General features: G+C 52.3%; 2 protein-coding genes across 6 annotated transcripts in view; one reads left to right on the top strand and one right to left on the bottom strand.

The window, feature by feature from the left end:
- The window catches only part of ARL3 (ADP ribosylation factor like GTPase 3), a 30,646-nt gene extending 21,215 nt beyond the window's left edge, over window positions 1–9,431 (bottom strand). Inside the window, exon 1 of the mRNA XM_032115737.1 lies at window positions 9,327–9,431. Coding sequence (XP_031971628.1) covers window positions 9,327–9,329 — 3 coding nt within the window. The 5' untranslated portion in view covers window positions 9,330–9,431. The remainder of the gene's footprint in view (window positions 1–9,326) is intronic.
- A 111-nt stretch (window positions 9,432–9,542) lies between these two features.
- SFXN2 (sideroflexin 2) lies at window positions 9,543–16,720 on the top strand. Of its 5 annotated transcripts, none has more exons than XM_032115733.1 (12): window positions 9,543–9,579; window positions 10,781–10,953; window positions 11,259–11,429; window positions 12,334–12,432; window positions 12,585–12,660; window positions 12,738–12,823; window positions 13,512–13,572; window positions 13,644–13,710; window positions 14,230–14,279; window positions 14,537–14,586; window positions 14,826–14,873; window positions 15,266–15,365. In XM_032115733.1, exons 2-12 carry the CDS (start codon window positions 10,793–10,795, stop codon window positions 15,363–15,365), a joined length of 969 nt encoding a protein of 322 aa, XP_031971624.1. In that variant the 5' UTR covers window positions 9,543–9,579; window positions 10,781–10,792. The 5 variants fall into 5 exon arrangements, with proteins under 5 accessions (XP_031971624.1, XP_031971626.1, XP_031971627.1 ...); XM_032115735.1 differs by lacking the exon at window positions 9,543–9,579 and adding an exon at window positions 9,700–9,721; XM_032115732.1 differs by lacking the exon at window positions 9,543–9,579 and adding an exon at window positions 9,733–9,814 and having other exon boundaries at window positions 15,266–16,720.
- The last annotated feature ends 913 nt before the right edge of the window (window positions 16,721–17,633 follow it).

The raw sequence follows: 17,633 nt of genomic DNA, 5'->3' as shown, positions 1-17,633 counted from the left end.
GCATGTCAGGGATCCCTCCTCAAAGCCCAAGCAGCACACAGTACTCTGAGACCCTGCCTGCGGACACAGGTGCTCTTGCTACTAATTTGCCTGAGAAAATATAGGAAAGAAATACATCTACAGCCCCTTCTGGAGCCCTCAGCATTCCTGTTCCATCTCTCCCAGACAATTCCCTTGTTGAGGCCCACTAAGACCCAGAACCAGGAAGAAAGTTCAAATATCAGCAGAAACCTGAGCCCATGGGGCCCGTATCTCAAGCCTTTTTGTTCTCCCAACTGCAAAATGGAGACAATGCTTCTTGTCGACCTGCAAGGGTGTAATCAGTTAAATATCTTGAAGTGCTTTGTTGCTATGAGGAACTAAACCCTCTAAATATTCCTGCTGAGAGCCAAGGACTATTTGAGCCTTGAAGGTTGCTCCCGATCCCCTCCAGATCGCAGCAATCAGAAACTTGTCCTCAAGATAAAGAGCTGCATGTCGCAGTACAACTGTCTGCAACGCATCCCCCATCTCCAGCAGTGTCCTTCTGCCCACTCCGGGAGAGCCCAGCCTCAGCCACTCGGCAAACGCCGCTTCCAACTGCTCACCTCACTGCTCGCAGGTGGGAGTGCTTTGGAAAGGACACGGCACTACAGGTCGTGATGCTAAAGCTTTCAGTAACGCTCAGAGATTCAAAGGCATGTGACATCCAATTCACCCCTGTAAGCTTTTTAGATTTCAGAGTAATTTATTTGGTTTCTGTTAAATTACCAGAATTTAATACCACGGCTCAAAATACATGTGTAATGTGTAAGAAACAGGGAGAAGAGAAGGAACTTAGTAAAACAGGGTTTGAAAAACATCTGTAGAAAGCTGCAGGATTGCCACTGTTGCTGTGCTTTTAAAAAGCACTGAGGAAAGCTGAGGTTCAAAAATTCAGAGCTTGTGCAAGGAACAGCAAAACTGCAGTCTTACTGACTAATAAGCAGGCTCAAGGTATCACCTATTTCATAGGTGATATTCCTTCCTTTCTAGGGAAACGCTGAATTTCCCATTCTTATGGGTCTGACCCAAAGCCAGTGTACATCAGCCAAAGCACTACTGCCGACTTTGGAGAGCTCTGAATCAGGCTCTATTATTTAATAGGTGATACGCAAGTAAAAAACTGGGAATCCAGGCCCTGCTCAAGAGCTGTTAATTAGCAATGGGCTATGCTTGGTAGAGGGTGCCACAGCTGCCCAGTACAGGCACAGGCACACAAACAGCTTTTAGCTGAAGTGTACAGGCCTGTAACACCACGTGCTGGGCCCTGAGGGCCAGATGCTCACAGCTGGCTCTCACCCATGGGCCCATGGCTAATGAATTTGAAGGGTTGTGTTCAGTGCAGCCAGTCACTGCAAGCCCTGCCAGCCCAATAGTTCATCTCCCCGGCCACAGTACCCAACCCATGTTCTGCCCCAGTGATGGTCTGCACTTCCACACGTCTGAGGGAAGAGAAAAGGAACAGCAGCAAAAATACCTCTAATGGTTACTTGCTTATATGCATGTCCTAAGTGCCCTTGACATCATTAAAAAGCACAAGTTTTAACTGCATGACTAGCAACACATTTTCTTTTCACCTGCCGTCAAATTTACAGTTGTGTTTGTTGGCTTGTAAATCTGTGGATTTCAGCTCAGTGTGGACAGACTCCACAGGAGCAGGAACTCTAAAATTCACACATTCTCCTTCCTTTCTAGGGAAACACTGAATTTCCCATTCTTATGGGCCTGACCCAAAGCCAATGTACATCAGCCAAAGCACTACTGCCGACTCTGGAGAGCTCTGAATCAGGCCCTATTATTTTAGTTTATTGCTCACAGTTAAAAAAAGAAGCTGTTGAAATGCTAATCCTATTCACAGCACCACTTGCTAAGAGCAGAGCAGTGTATCCCAGAGCAGATCAGGATTAGGTGCCTTTATATTTCAGAATTCAACTCCAAAATACGGAGCGCAAAGAAATGTATTACAAAGTATTGCTTATCTACCACGGAGCAATTCTCAAGGGTCGGGAAGAGGAACAGTTGTAAATGTTAATAGAGCTTCTCCCATTGTAGATGGATGCTATTTCTGGGCTAGTATGACAGCCTATGAGAAAACGATCAGCATCGTTCCATATTCTACTCAAGTGACACTGCTGCATGGCTGATCACAGGATTATCTGGGGTAGCCAATAGAAGAGAAGATATATATAGAAATAAAAGTATTCTCTAAGGTATAAAGTAAGCTGATTTAAAAGGCTGGAAGACAAGCAAGCCAACATAGAGAAGTGGACTTTATTTCAGTAGCTGCCGGCACAGGTTACATGGTCTGTATATACAACTTAAATCAAGAGCCAAATAATAGTATTGGTTCCTACGACTGTTACTATTTTGTAAATCGTGTTTAAAACGTGAATCCAGCATTATCCCTGTAGTTAGCAAAGATTTAAAACTAAGGAAGGCCATGCTCAGATGGGTTTATCATTTTTTTCTTTTTAAGTTTTTTAATTGGTCTTATGAGCACACTGGCTAGAAAGACAGAAGGCATTTCCTGACAGCTTAGTAGACTGGAAAAAATAACTCAGCAGAGTTCCCTGCTGCATGCCACCACTATGTGGGACAAGCAGCCCCTGTTGCACACACACTGATGGACAAGCACTCCTCTGCTGGCAAACACAATGCTGAAACTAACAGGCTGAGGAGAGTCTGAAAGCAATGCCTTGTCATTGATGGGAGATGTCAGGTAGAAAGCCATGAAATGAGAAGATCTGGTGCAAAGGAGACGCACAGAAGCAACAGAGGAGGAGCACATTTTTGAAGCAGGGCAGGTAACAAATGTCTCGTGCTGGGACTTAGCCAGTAGTGAGAAGGGAGGATTCCCGGGATGCCTGCACGGCAGCCAGGCCAGCGGCACTCGCTCACTGGAGTGTCCAGGGTGAGAAGCAGGACAAGTCTCGAGCAGGCCAGGGTAGATGTGAGCTGGCTGAGGAGCCGCAGAGACGCCTCACAAGAGTGTAAGGGCAGCATGTCAGCTGCACAAAACTAAGCAGACTGCGGCATCTGTAACAGAGAAGGGAACTGCAGATGCTGCTCAGATAATGAACAGCACAGCACGGCAGCGTGTGCAGCCTTTGGAGAAGGGCAGCCAGACAGAGCAACTCAAGGCTGGGCACAGTCAGCCAGCAACCGCTTCTTGGTCACCTCTGGGTTAAGCAAACTATGTCTTATATCAGATTGGCTTGTTTAAAAACATCTTTGTCCTTGGTGGAGAGGGTTTTCTTTACAAGCACCATGAGGAGACAGACTGATGGGGTCAGCAATGAGGAGACTGCATTTTCCAGACAGTGAGCGGGGACATACAGTAAGAAAAAGAGACTCCTGACAATTATTATGAAATCAGAGTGGGGCATTAAATTCGGCGAGGCAACTAAATGGGCAAGAGCACTCATAAACACATCAAGCATGAAAGCAAAGCTAACCATCTTATTAGCATCCTTCAGAAAACAGGGATGTGTGGTTTTATGAAAGAATATCATTCCTAGGTTTAAAATACCCACCAAATTATCAAAGGACTTTCAATTATAGCTGCATGCAGTAATCCTATTCTCTCTCTCAAAAAAAAAAAAAAATCAGACATATATAAAAATACAGTGACATTTATAGTCCTATCTAAGGGTTTTGTGGGTTTATTCAGCTTTAAATCCACGCTGTATATGGATCTTTTGAACTAGTTGATGCATGTAACTACATCCTGTACCACAGAAGCCACTGAAAGGAAGATTCACTTTATAGGCCAAAGCAAAAATTGGTTTGGGACAAACAGAGCATTGAGATAATCTGTTTAAATATTGTATCAGATTGGCAATATAAAGCCACAATGGAAAGAACAATTTTCCCTTGTACTGAGGGCTGGATACAGGGGGCATGGATAAAAAGCATGGCCCACAAGCTGCTGCAGAGCACAGTTGATTCTTATTAGGAAAGAGAAGTAAATGTATTCTGTTTAACTTTATTAGCCACAAGGCTCAGATAATGAATTTAAAATAAAACCACCCTCAGTCACCACCAATTGCTTATCTACTAGATGTGGATATTTAGGTAGAATCAAATCACTTCACCAAGATGCAATACAGCCACAAAGCTCAGCAGCTCAGCCTGCCATTACGACCATGTCCCCCCATCTCTACACCCCTGCAGAGACGCCATCTTCCCCACTGCTGCAATCACAAGTAACTTGTCTTTATCCTCAATACTCAGCCTAGCACATTTGCCATTGAGGTGACAGCACCTGTCTCCCCACAGCTCCCCAGCACTGCTAAGCTCGATTCTCAAACTTCTGTGCCTTTCCTACAACCGTGGGAGAAACTTCACAAAATATCCATAAAACCAGCCCATGATTCTTCTGCTAATTCCTTCTCTGCCACACCTACAATCCTTGATGAGGTTTAGGCAGCAAACATGTCAAGTTCAAACCTGTCTTGGATTCTCCTTATTCATATCAGTTGGCTATCTCTCACCCCAGAGAGACCGTATTTCCATGGCATGGGAGCACCTCCATGCTGTGCCAGCACAGCACCTAGCACCGCTTTGGGCACCAATTTATTTACTTTTAATTAAGCAATATGGTAGCAGTTCACGATTTTTAAAGAGTAAGTTGAAGACAGAGGGTACACATGACGATTTCAGAAAGTCACAGAGGAGAAGCTGACACAGGGAAGGACAAGGGGCTTAGTTGAGCCAAATATCCTGCCTTGCGCAGTGGATATATGAGGCTACATTTGTCATCCAGGGTGCAATCCTGCACACACAGAGCTGGAGGAGGGGAGTCCTTCCTCACAACTGCACTGATTAGCTGGTGCCCTGAAGAATGACGTCTGATTACCTTTATCTTCGGCTGCAGAACTGCAAATGTCACTAATGGTCATAAAATCATCCAGTCTTTTTCAAAATACAGCCGAAGTAAATTAATCTATTGAGCACAGTTTATTCAATACTTCTTACTCTGGCAAAACTCCCAAAAAATCATTTGCTTGCTGCATGTCTCCACCATATGGTGTCATTCAATGCAGACTTTCTTTCCTGCATTGAAATCCAAAATTTAATGGAGTCGAGTCACCTACAGAGTTTTTCCAGCTCAAACCTACTAATATAGTTTTCTGTCAAAGAGGTCACACAGCACTTTCCAGTTTGATACATAAACCAATACCAGCATGAATCCTCTTTTCATAATTAAAATCAAACTCCTCTGGTTTCAGCAGGTTTGAAGGAAGTATTTTGCCCTGCGCAGAGAAGAGCCAATGCCCAGCACTGGACAATGTCAGCAGTCTCTGTCTGGTTTCAGAACCTCAAAGTCTTGGCCAGTGACTGGTATACTCTCCTATCTGCAGGTGGTTTCTTGTATCAATCCCTCAGCAATCAGTAAAATAAACCAAAAAACATGACATTGAACTGTACTGAAACCTAAAGTAGTGAGACACTTATAACCCTTGAAAGCATTTTTTTTTTTTTATGGGACCATTTTAAATAGAGCCTTACTGCCAAGGAACAAGGGACAAAAGAAAGAATTTCTGGGTATGAGGTACACCTAGAGCAGGCAAGACATAGATGCTGGTTTTCCTAGAAACATGAGCTCAGGACTAGAAGAAAGATGCCTATGTATTTAGCTATGCTGGTATTTTATCCTCTCCACCAGATGTGCCTAATGTCAGCTAGACACTCTGTGACTCAGTTTCCTCAACTGTAAAATGGGGCCACACTCTGACAAATCTGGTTTTGACGCAATGATGTCATCTTCAATCAATGCTTTTAGAAAAACACTGGCCATCCTCTGGCCCCAGCATCTATGGATAGCATACCATCTCTCTTGGTAAAGATTGTTATTACAGTGACGAGAAAGCCACAAGCTCTGCTTCACACAGCATTTCCTAAACTTTGGAAAGCAGCATATCCTTTCATGTAGCAGCCTCCCTTCGTCCTTGCCATGTGCCCACTGCAGATGCTGCTTAACGGTGCCAAAGACTTCAGCACTACACATCTCTCATGCTTTGCAGTTTTATGGCTCATCCTTCCCTCCATGCTCCAACTATGACCTTCCACCACCCCTGCCCCACAGCTGTGAGAAATGCTGGTATGCTCTGCAGAAGGAGACACTTCCCCTCTGTACTTACTCACTTGGATGAACACTGAAATAATTTAAACCTCAGCATTAACCCTCTTATCACTGGAGTTGGAGCAAGCAGTCGTTGAGGGGAGTTTAAGCAGTTCCCAGCGCAATCAGGATATGGCAGGAACGGGCAGCTACCACGGCTCAGATGACAAGCAGTAAATTGTTACATGAAGCTGTCTGGATCATTTCTGACTGCTGACCCACACCCCCAGGCTGCCATAGCTGCTTTGGATATATTTGCTGCTGTTTCAGAGTTTCTACCACAAATGATTATTCCGTTTTAGTGAAAAGTTGAGAATCTAGAGAGAGAGTGCATCGCTCTCCAATCCCCTGCCCAGTCCGGCCAGCCCACCAGGCACCCCAAAGTGCCACCCACCCTGCCTGAGAGGCTACAATTCAAAAAACAACTCCAAGAAATTGAAAATAGACAAAGAGGCAGTAAAATGTTGTATCAAATAACATGAAAACTGGAGAACACCCAGTCCGCCCTCTCCGCACACAAAGCGCCTGCATAAGAGCAGCCAGATCCCAGACTACACCAGTTTATCAGGACATCATAAGGTAGAAGAGCAGATTTGGCAGCTGCAGGCCAAATGTGTCCCACAAAGCACTGCACTGCTGGAGGCAGCTGCCCTCATCTTTACAGCAGATGTCCATCCTGTGATGGCTTTGGTGCCTGGTGTGACATGCCCCATCACCAACTCATCTAAAATAGAGCAGATCCCACAGGCCTTATCTCAATCTCTTTCTCTGTGGCCCAGCAGGTAGGGATGCAGCCAGAATTAACCCAGTGAAGATGAGAAGCTGCCTTTGGTGCTCTTGTTTACACCTCTTCCCATGCATGAATCCCTCCACGTGCATGAATCCAGCTTGTGTCCAGAGGGCTCCTGGACAAAACAAAGTTTTGCCCTTGGGAAAGCGCCTTTCCCATTGCTATTTTCTTCTCCTTGTGCTCTCTCTTCATGCAGCATTCTCAGGGGTGGCTCCACATCCACGGCAGCTCACTCTCACCACCCCTCACCCATAGTTCTAACCCCTCCTTCCAGTCCTCCTTGTACTTTACCAGCATCCCACTTGTCCCACCCCAACTACTCTGGCATCTAAACCCAAATTGTTTCCAACACCTGGATGACTCTGGTCCATCATCCGATGCTTCCTTCAACCTCAATTCAGATTGCACCATACCCTCATCATCTCATCTGTCTCCTAGCATTGCCCTTCACCCAAGACCCCAGTTTCTTCCTTCAATCCACACTGCTACCTCTCAAACAATTCATTTCTCTCCTCCAACACATTTTTTCTCCCTGGGATCTTTCTTTCTCTCATCAGCATCAAAACTCCACTTCCAGTCTTTCCCACAGTTTATTCTTATTTCTTCTTTTCGACCCAGACTGTCCCTCATCTCGCCAGCCCATGGCAGAAAACCCCAGAGCACACAACATCCCAGCAAACTATCCTAGCCAGCCAAGCACTGACTGGGTTTTCCCAGTGACTCACCAGACTGTCCATCCCACCCAACCGGCAGTTTCCTTTCAGTCCCTGAGCACTTTGTCTCAGTCCTGGCCATCTCTGAACACCCAACCCCTTCATCCAGGCTCTCTCTGCCATGACTGAACTCCCCTTCTAAGGCTGTGTATCAAAAACCAGCCCTTCCACCTCAGCAAGCTCTCTTCTAGCTCCCTCAATTCCTGTAGCCAGGATCAAGTCCCAGGGTGGCCTCCTCCCACCTCGGCTGGGTTGTCCAGTGTCCCTTTGGAGTCGCAACTGCTCCCAGACTCTTCATAGTCAATCTCTGAACACTACCTTCCATCCTTGCAAGACTCTTCCATTTCTCCTTCCCTTCTCAGGCCACTGCCATCCTGCTCCCCAGCCCTCCCAAGCACCCACCCCTCCACCACACCTTCCACACCTTGACTGAATCAACTCCAGGCACACTGATTCCATTCGAACAAAGACCCCCTCGTAGCATCCTCAAGCCTCTCAGCCTCTGCCTAGACCCAATACACAGAATCACAAAATCAATTAGATTGGAAAAGACCTCTGAGATCATTAAGTCCAACCTATGACCAAACACCACCATGTCAACTAGAGCACGGCACCAAGTGCCTCGTCCAGTCTTTCCAATCTTTCCCTAAACACCTCTGGGGATGGTGACTCCACCACTTCCCTGGGCAGTTCTTTACAACGTCTAATCACCCTTTCTGTGAAGAAGTTCTTCCTAATGTCCAATCTGAGCCTCCCCTCGCACAGCTTGAGGCTATTTCCTCCTGTCCGGTCACTTGGGTCACTTCTACCTGGGAGAAGAGGCTGATCCTCACCTGTCTACAACCTCCTTTCAGGTAGCTGGAGAGTGATAAGGTCACCCCTGAGCTTCTTCTTCTTCAGACTAAACACTCCCAGCTCCCTCAGCCACTCCTCATAGGACTTGTGCACCAGGCCCTTCACCAGTTCTGTTGCCTTTTTTTGGGACTCAACCCCCTTTTTTGTGTCCCCCATAACGTCTTTGTCCTGCCAGGGCCCCAACCCCAGCCAGGGTCTTCCATGGCTGGAGGCCCCAAACTTACACAGTTCTCATCCCGTTGAATGGGTGCCCCCAAGCTGCACAGCCCCAGGCCCCCACACCGGACTGGACGCCCCAGGTGGGCACTCACACCCCAGGCCCTCCAGAGTCCCTGGGTGGGAGACTCATCACAGGATGGGTCAGGCTGCAGGGCACCCCAGTCAATCATCTGGTCCAACCTCCTGCTCAGGCAGGGTCCCCCTTGAGCACATGGCACAGGATCGTGTCCAAATGGTTCTGGAATATCTCCAGTGAGGGAGACTCCACAAACTTTCCGGGCAATCTGTTCCAGTGCGTAGTCACTCGCACAGCAAATTCCCCGTATTCAGGTGGAACTTCCCGTGCATCAGTTTCTGCCCGTTACCTCCTGTCCTACTGCCAGAGAGCACCGAGCAGAGCCTGGCTCCGTCCTCTTGGTTCCATCGCCTTGGCACCCCCCCTCATGGCCCGAGGCCTGCCCGTGCCTGCCATGAGCCCGGCCGGGCCCGACAGACCCTCCGGCCCCCATCACCCCACGCTCCGCGGGGGGATCATCCGCAACCTCAGGCACCCCCCGGCCCCGCTCGCCCCCGCCCCGGCCCCGCTCGCCCCCGCCCCGCTCACCATCCTCGGCGCGGCCCGGGGTTACCATGGGCAACTGCGTCACACCCGCCCCGCGCGCCGACGTGCCCGCGCCGGGGGAGGAGCCAGCGGCGGCCCCGCCCCCAGCCGTGCATGCGTACGGGGCGGCCCTGCCGGGGGCCGTGGGCGCGGCCGCTCGGGGCTCTGTGATTGGCTGGGGGCGGCCACGCCCCGGAGCGCGGGGGCGGGTGAGGGACACGTGGGCGGGAGGCGGGAGAGGGGCCTGGCAGCGCAGGTGGGACACGTGGGGACGCGACGGGACGGGCAGGGCTGGGGCGGGGGTGCGCCGAGCCGTGCCGTGCCGTGCCGTGCCGTGCCGTGCCGTGCCGTGCCGTGCCGTGCCGGGCCGGGCCGGGCCGGGCCGGGCCGGGCCGGAGGTGTGCTGGGGCTGTACCATGCCGGGCCGAGCCTGGGGTGTGCTGAACTGAGCCTGGGGGTGTGCTGAGCTGTGCTATGCCTTCCAGAGAATGGCAAGGAAATTGGTGAAGGGTCTGGAGCTCAAGTCTTATGAGGAGTGGCTGAGGGAGCTGGGCGTGTTTAAGAGTGTTTAACCTGGAGAAAAGGCTCAGGGGGACCTTATTGCTGTCTACAACTACCTTTGAAACGAGGTTGTAGCTAGGTGGGAGTGGGCTGCTTCTCCCAGGCAACCAGCGACAGGACGAGAGGATGTAGTCTGAAGCTGTGCCAGGGGAGGTTCAGGTTGGACGTTAGTAAGAATTTCTTTACCAAAGGGGTGATTAGACATTGGAAAGGACTGCCGAGGGAGGTGGTGGAGTCACAATCCCTGGAGGTGTTTAAGGAAAGACTGAACATGGCACTTGCTGCCATGCTGTAGTTGACATGGTGATGTTTGGTCATAGGTTGGACTCAGATGATCTCAGAAGTATTTTCCAGACTAATACATTCTGTGGTTCTGTGCTGTGCAACAGTGGGCATGTGGTGCAGCACCCCAGGGAGCACACAGGGCAATGCCATGGCAGTGCAGAGCAGCATCAGAGGGATGTGCAGGACGGTGCCGTGGGGGACACAGCACAGTGTGGGGGTGCTGTGCTCTGCACACACGGGGGTTGCAGTGCAGTGCCCCTGTGGGAGTGCCTGGAGGGCAGCCTTGTGGAGGGGTGAGCTGGGCCCTACAGTGCTGTGCAGCACCATCCCACCCCAAGGAGGGGGTGCCAGGTGCTGTGGGGTGCAGCGCAAGTGGGGGGACCGCAGGGAAGAAGGGTGATGTGTGGAGGAGCAGCCTCACTGCAGTGTTCTGCTGACAGCAGGAGTGCAGGGGCCTCCTGGGCTTAGGGCTGCTGAAAGTCCAATTGTCCTGTTAAACATAAACCTGCCACGGCTCTCACCCAGTTGACTGCTCCTGTGGCCGTGGCAGGCCTGCACTCAATGAGCAAGCAAAGCAGGATCCTGCTGAGTGGCTTTTTCCCCCTGCCCAGACTCACAGCAAAATGGCCACCATTCCCCTTGGCTTCAACATCGACTCCCCACGCTGGGACCAGAGCACGTTCGTGGGGCGCCTGAAGCATTTCCTCAACATCACTGACCCTCGGACAGTGCTGGTGCCGGAGGAGGAGCTGGACCGGGCCAAGGCCCTGGTGGAGGGCTGCAGGTGAGGGGCAGGGGTGCAGCTGGGGCAAGTGCCATGCCTGTGTTCATGGCCATCCCAACCACTGTGCAGTGTTGCAGGGGGATGGAGGCAGTCATTCCCAAGCAGGTACACTGTGATGTAACATCTTTTGGAGGTAGTTTTGTGGGGGGTTCCCAAGCTTATCCCAGGAGCCTCAAGCTGTGACATGCATCCTCCTCAGGAGATGTTTCCCCTGCCTTTCATGTGGTGCCCAGCGCGCTCTGCCTCGGCAGTGCCAGGTGCTGGCGGGTCTGTGCAGCTTCCCCTGATGGGCTTTGGGCTTGCAGGGCCGGGGTGGTGCCGCCAGGAAGCAGCCAGGAGCAGCTGCTCTATGCCAAGAAGCTGTACGACTCAGCCTTCCACCCTGACAGCGGTGAGAAGATGAACTTCATTGGGAGGATGTCCTTCCAGGTGCCGGGGGGCATGGCCATCACTGGCTGCATGCTCCAGTTCTATCGGTGAGCTCCTGGGTACACCATGTTGGGGACACAGCCCTGACAGCCCCCAGCCCCTCTCGAGGTCGCCAGTGGCCAGAACACGGCCAGTCTGCCTCCTCTGGGGCTGGGTGCTGGCCAAGGCATGCCCATGGCTGCTGTGCTTGGCTGTGTCCTGTGGTCAAGCCCCATGTCTCTGGGCTCTGTCCCCAGCACCCAGCTTGTAGTAGAAGCATCACAGATTCCCTTGGTCCCTGGCATGGTTGGGGATGGTCTCACCTCACCCTGAGTTCTTCCCAGAGCCCCTGTAATGATTAATACAACCAAATCCTACTTGGCTCGTGCTCTTGGTCTGTGGCCCATAGCAGTCTTTGGAACCGAGGATCAAATGTGCCGCCAGGCCAGGCTGCTTCAGCATCCCCAGCCCCTGCTGACACCTCCCTGCATTTCCCTTCTCCACCCTCCTGCATCCCAGAGCTTGCTCAGACCCACATCTCCCTGTGTCCCTTCCTGCCCCACGTCAGTGTCCCTGAGACACCAGTAGAAACCCAGGCACCCTCATCCCCCAGAGCCGTTTCTGTCTCCATGTGTTCCCTCCTTGCTGCTTGCTTTGACAAAGGCTTATCTCAGTCCAGCAGAGGATGGTTGCCACCCTGCTGAGAGCTGTGTCTCCCATCCCTGCCCAAGTGCCTTGCAGGACTGGGCGCCCCCCTTCCTATGCTCCCCAGGGCAACCAGAACTGCTGGGATCACTTCCCAGCTCTCCCACTGGTTTGTGACTTTGCCACAGTTCCTCAGCTTTCCTTTGGAGACACCATGATGAGTGGATTGCAGGCATCTTGGCTGTCTCCCTGCCAAGCCTGGCAATGGGCACAGGCCTGGCATCCCTGACAGCCCTCGGGTGCTCTCCCGGTCCCTTCCCTCCGCAGGACGGTGCCTGCCGTGGTTTTCTGGCAGTGGGTGAACCAGTCATTTAATGCCTTTGTCAACTACACCAACCGCAACGCTGCCTCCCCCATCTCTCTGAGGTGAGCAGGCCCCACAGGATGGAGTGTGTCTATTTGATGCACCCCTGGATGCCCTGTAAAGACTCCTTATGCCGTGTTTTGGGCACAGAAGGAACAGGGCTGAGTCAGAGTTGGTGTTTCTGTTCTCTCCCTTCTTTGAAATCGCTGTCCAGGCAAATCGGGGTGGCTTATGTCACAGCCACCGGTGCAGCCCTGGCCACTGCAGTGGGACTCAACCTCTACACCAAGGTATGCCAGGCCAGGGCCAGGTGAGGCAGCTGGGCACATCCTGCTCTCTCATGCTGATGCCAGCCTGTTTCCTGCAGCGAGCTCCCCCCTTGCTGGGCCGCTGGGTCCCCTTTGCAGCTGTGGCTGCTGCCAACTGTGTCAATATCCCCATGATGCGGCAACAGTAAGTGTCACACGTGTCCTGGGCGCTTGAGGGACCCAGGTCCCTCCAAACGCAAGCTGGTGGCAGCCGGGCTCCTGGGCTGCCTGGGCTCCCTGCCTTGGATTCCCATCCTGGGAGCTGGAGGGAGGTGAACTGGGGTCTGTGCATTTGCAATGCTGTGCCTGTGGTGGAGGATGCTGGGTGGGATGGCTCAGCCTCTACCTGGAGCAGGAGGGGATTTTTGGCTGAGGATAGCCGTTCTGGGATCTGTGCTGGAAGATCCCTCAGACCCAAAGATCTCCTGCATGTCATGGGAGAACCCCAGTCCACGATATCCTGGTGCTGGGACACCCCAGGTTGGGTCCTTGTGGTGACCTGTGTCTGCTGCTCGGGATCCCCCACAAGTCACAGCACAAGGAGCTCAGGTGCTCTGTGAGGGAATGTCCCCTGGCTCAGCTGCGTGTCCCAAGCAGTGTCTGTCCCTAGCACGGCCAGATCCTGCTGGCAGCTGTGCCCTGAAGATGGCAGCATCGGCTGGGCTGGGGACCGCAGTGCCCCGGGGTGGTGGAGCCCCGTGCCATGGGGCCATCCGGGGATGCTGCGCCAGCACAGCACAAAGGACTCCCCTGGCACCCCATCACCCCGTTGCTGTGTCCTCACGCTTTCCCGGCCACCCTGTCCTCCGCTCACGGCTGCCTGTCCCCTTCAGGGAGATCATCAACGGGATCACAGTGACAGATGAGAACAACAATGAGCTTGGCCGCTCCAGGGTGAGTCTGGGGATGGGGATGTGGGTTGGGGCATGTCTCTGCTGGGGCTCACCTACTGCTTTTGCTTGCAGAGGGCAGCAGTGAAGGGCATCGCACAGGTTGTGCTCTCCAGGATCACCATGGCAGCACCGGGCATGAGTGAGTGCGGGGCAGGAGGGTGCACAACTGAACTCCCCTGCTTCAGTTTCCCTCATGATGAAGAGTGAGGGTGTCCCTGCATCCCAGATGGCATTTGCTCTCCTCATCCTGCCATTCCCATCAGAGGCCCCCACGCCCCCAGCCCCTTTGTGCCAAACCACAACCCGGGACACAGGGGGTGCTCCTATGGCAGTTTGGCCCCTCAAGGATGCATCTCGTGCTCTCTGGCCCCAGCTCCTCATCCTGCAGCCTGGCATCCCCTCTGCTCCTGAGACCCTTGAAATGCTGCAAACCCAGCAGGAGAGATGGGAGCATGAGGAGCACAGACTATGTTGCCTGGATGATGGATGTTTGGGGGTCTTGTGTCAGGTCCCTGCTGTCAGCAAACACCCAGTGGCCCCCAGCACAACTAGCTGCTGCCATGGCCTCTACATGGATGGTCCTGCTGGGACAGCCCTGCAGGCTGGCTAGAGGATAGCTGTTCTGGGATCTGGGCTGACCTTTGCTCTCTGTACCTAGTTATTTTGCCCATTGTCATGGAGCGACTGGAGAAATTCGCCTTCATGCAGGTGAGTACATGTTTCTCCTGCCAGTGGGTTCCCAGCTGCTGGTATGCTGGGGATCAAATGGGGAGTTGCAGAGCCCGGCTTGCTTTGCTCCCTACTTGAGTCACTGAAGGGACATGGAGAGGCTATGGGAGGGTGGCAGGGTTTGGTGCACACCAGAGGTGTTGGGCATTCAGCGCTATTGAGGGGAGAAGTCTTCTCACGCTGTGACTGGGTCTTCTGGTGAGGCCAGGGACTCATTCCTGGCTCTTCTCTTGCAGCGGATCCGGGTTCTCCATGGGCCTCTGCAGGTGCTGCTCTGTGGGGGCTTGTAAGTATCTCACTGCTCAATTGCCTGTGAGTGCCTGGAGTATGGCTCCAAAGAGATGCTTGAAAAAATACCTCTTTCCCAGAAGGGATTGCAAAGCTGCTTACATTTCAGCTTGGGCTTTCCTCAGTTATTGGGAGTCATGGGGTGTGAGCAGCACCTCTTGGGCTGAAACCCCTGTGGCTGGAGGGCAAACAGGCTGCGATCCCAAGACTAATGCTCTGCTCTTCTCTGTCCCACAGCCTCCTCTTCATGGTGCCAGCAGCCTGTGCCCTCTTCCCACAGCAATGGTACCTGTTCCACTGCTTCTTTCTCCTTCATGGGATCTCAGGAGCCTTCCTCCTCCCCTAGTTCTTCTCAGCCCATCCCAGGAGAAGCATGATGGGCACCCACCCTTCAACCCGAGGCAGCGCCTGCCTGTACATGCTGGTGCCCAGGGCAGCAGGAGAGCATGTGCCTCCCCTGCTCTGTGAGCTCTGTGCTGGGAGTATCAGGACAGCCAGCTCCATGGGCAGCTCTCTGCCTTCCAGCCCTGGGAGGGAAGGGTTGTGGGTCTTGCCATGAGCCTGCAAGATCCCAGGGACTGCAGATGACCTCAAATGGCAATAGGGAGGGAGGGTGGCTTGACTGGTGGTTGGGGAGGAGAATCATGGCTCTCAGTGTGTATCCCCTCTCCCCACAGCTCTCTTGCACTGGCTGACCTTGAGCTGGAGCTGCGTGACAGCATTGTGGCCAAGCACGGGGACAAAGTACCATATGTCTATTTTAACAAAGGACTGTGAATGGAGACTACCTCAGGAGCCATCGCACCCCTCTGGCCTCCTGCCACCACCAATCCCATGTCCCCTGAGCAGGGTCAGAGGCACAGTCCAGCCCAGGACAGTCCAGCCCAGATCTGCTCCCCCACCCAACACCTTCTCTGCAGCCTTCTTCCACTGTAGAAGCAGGATCTGACTCTCCATGTCCAGCTTGCAGCACTTCGGCTTGTCCTGAGCCACCCCCATCTGCTGCTGGCCACGTCCCAGCCTTCCCATGTCCCTCTTGCCCTGAGGGATGCCTGCACTTCCTGTGCCTTCCTTTGACCCTGCACAAGAGGATCTGCCCAGCCTGTCTGGGCCTCATTGGTTTGGCCCCATGAGGCATGAGGCTCTCTCCCTTGGGGCTCAGAGCACAGTTCTACCTCCAAAAGCAGGTATCCTGCCATGGTACCAGCAACCAAACCACATTCCTGCCTTTAATCACCACAGTAGCCTCTTCCCAAGAGCTAGATCATGTCTTGGCAGGTGTGAAGGGACCTGTTCTGTCTACCGTGAGAGTGACCATCCCAAAGTCCAGAGGCCAATGCTTGGACTGTGCCTTCCTTGCTCTCAGGTTCAGGTTCTATTCACTCTGTGATTGCCACAACCCAGGAAGAAATAGCTAATTGTTTTAAGCTCTGATTTTTTCATTCCTCTGAGCACAAGAGGTAGCTGTCACCCTTGTCCTACATCTCTGGTTCCCACCTAGAACCATGAAACTGCAGCTTTACAGGACAATTGTCTCTGTGCCCCTTTTGATGTGGGGAAGACACAGAAATCACGGAACTGTTAGGGTTGGAAGGACCTCTGGAGGTCATCTATTCCAGAACCCCTGCCAAGGCAGGGTCACTAGAGCAGGTTACACAGGAATGTATCCAGGTGAATTTTGAGTATCTCCAGAGAGGGAGACTCCACAACCTGCCTGGGCAGCCTGTTGCAGTGCTTTGCCACCCTCAATGTAAAGAATTTCTTCCTCATGTTGAGGTGGAACTTCTCGTGGTTTAGTTTATGGCCATTGCTCCTTGTCCTATCGCTGGGCACCGCTGAAAAGAGGCTGGCACTGTGTTCTTGGCACCTGCCTCTGAGACATTTATGTGCATTGATGAGATCCCTCTCAGTCTTCTTTTCTCCAGACTGAACAGGCCTGGCTGCCACAGTCTCTCCTCATAAGACATGCTCCAAATCCCTCATCATCTTTTTGGCCCTCCACTGAACCCTCTCCAGTAGCTTCTCTCTTTATTGTCACAGAGCTGTCAAGGCATTAACTCAGGCTTCTGAATAGCAGCACTGCAAACGACAGAGGAAGGTTGAAAAATAAATGCGGTGATTTTCAAAAAACAGCTGTGGGTTGTGCTTCTGGCTAATCTCTGTGTGTCTCTGGGTTGGGCTGCTGTGTGGATCTCATGCTTGCCTTGGAAGGGAAAGGTGTGGGCTTTGTAACTGACCAATCATCAGGGTGAGGGTGAGCAAAGGGGCCAGGAGAAGGAGGAAGAGTGTAAGGGATGGCATGAGCTCTGAAACCCTTGGGCATTCAATGGTAGCCTTCCTCAAGAGGTTTGTGGGGCTGCAGAGTCCCAGGGCAAGTGACAAAAGGTGATTGTGCTGTGCTCCCAGTGACACTCATCCTCTTGTGGGCCTCAGGAGGATGACACTCCTACACCAATGGGTGCTGTTTATCTTCATGGCCAGTCAGAGTTTCATGATGCTATCTTGGGTCTGCCATGAGGCTTCTCCCACTCCAAAGAAGACCAGCCTGAGTGTGCTGCAGCCTAGTTTGGGAGAGAAAGGAGCCCAAATCCTGGACTAAAGCCGCTGCTTTTAATCAGCTGCATCCAGGCTCTCTGCTTGCTTATGAACATCCCTTGGTGGGACAAACCTGTTTCTAAAAAGCCATATGACGTGGCTGCTCCGAGAGCACCATGGCCCAGTGGATGATCCCTGCTCCTCCCTCCAGTCAGGGATCCGTGTCAGATCTCTGGGGCAGCAGCATTCTCGCATCAGCCACATGCCTGAGTAGAGACACATTAACCACTCTGCTCCTTCAGGGAGAGCAGCCAAACCCAAAAGGTACCTCTTGAAGTGCCAAGATGTATCCACAGCAGGTTTCCTTCTGCCAAAGCTGCAACAGGCAAAGGACAATGTCTCCAACCACATGTAGCTACTGCTAGAAAGCTAAAACAGCGCTCTGAAACAATTAATAGTGGAGCTGAAAGTAGGAAAACATGTCCAAACTTGTCTATCTGTTCCCTGGAC

Source organism: Corvus moneduloides, chromosome 8, assembly GCF_009650955.1.
Source record: "Corvus moneduloides isolate bCorMon1 chromosome 8, bCorMon1.pri, whole genome shotgun sequence".
Lineage (NCBI taxonomy): Eukaryota > Metazoa > Chordata > Aves > Passeriformes > Corvidae > Corvus > Corvus moneduloides.
This window is presented reverse-complemented; position numbering and strand designations above follow the sequence as displayed.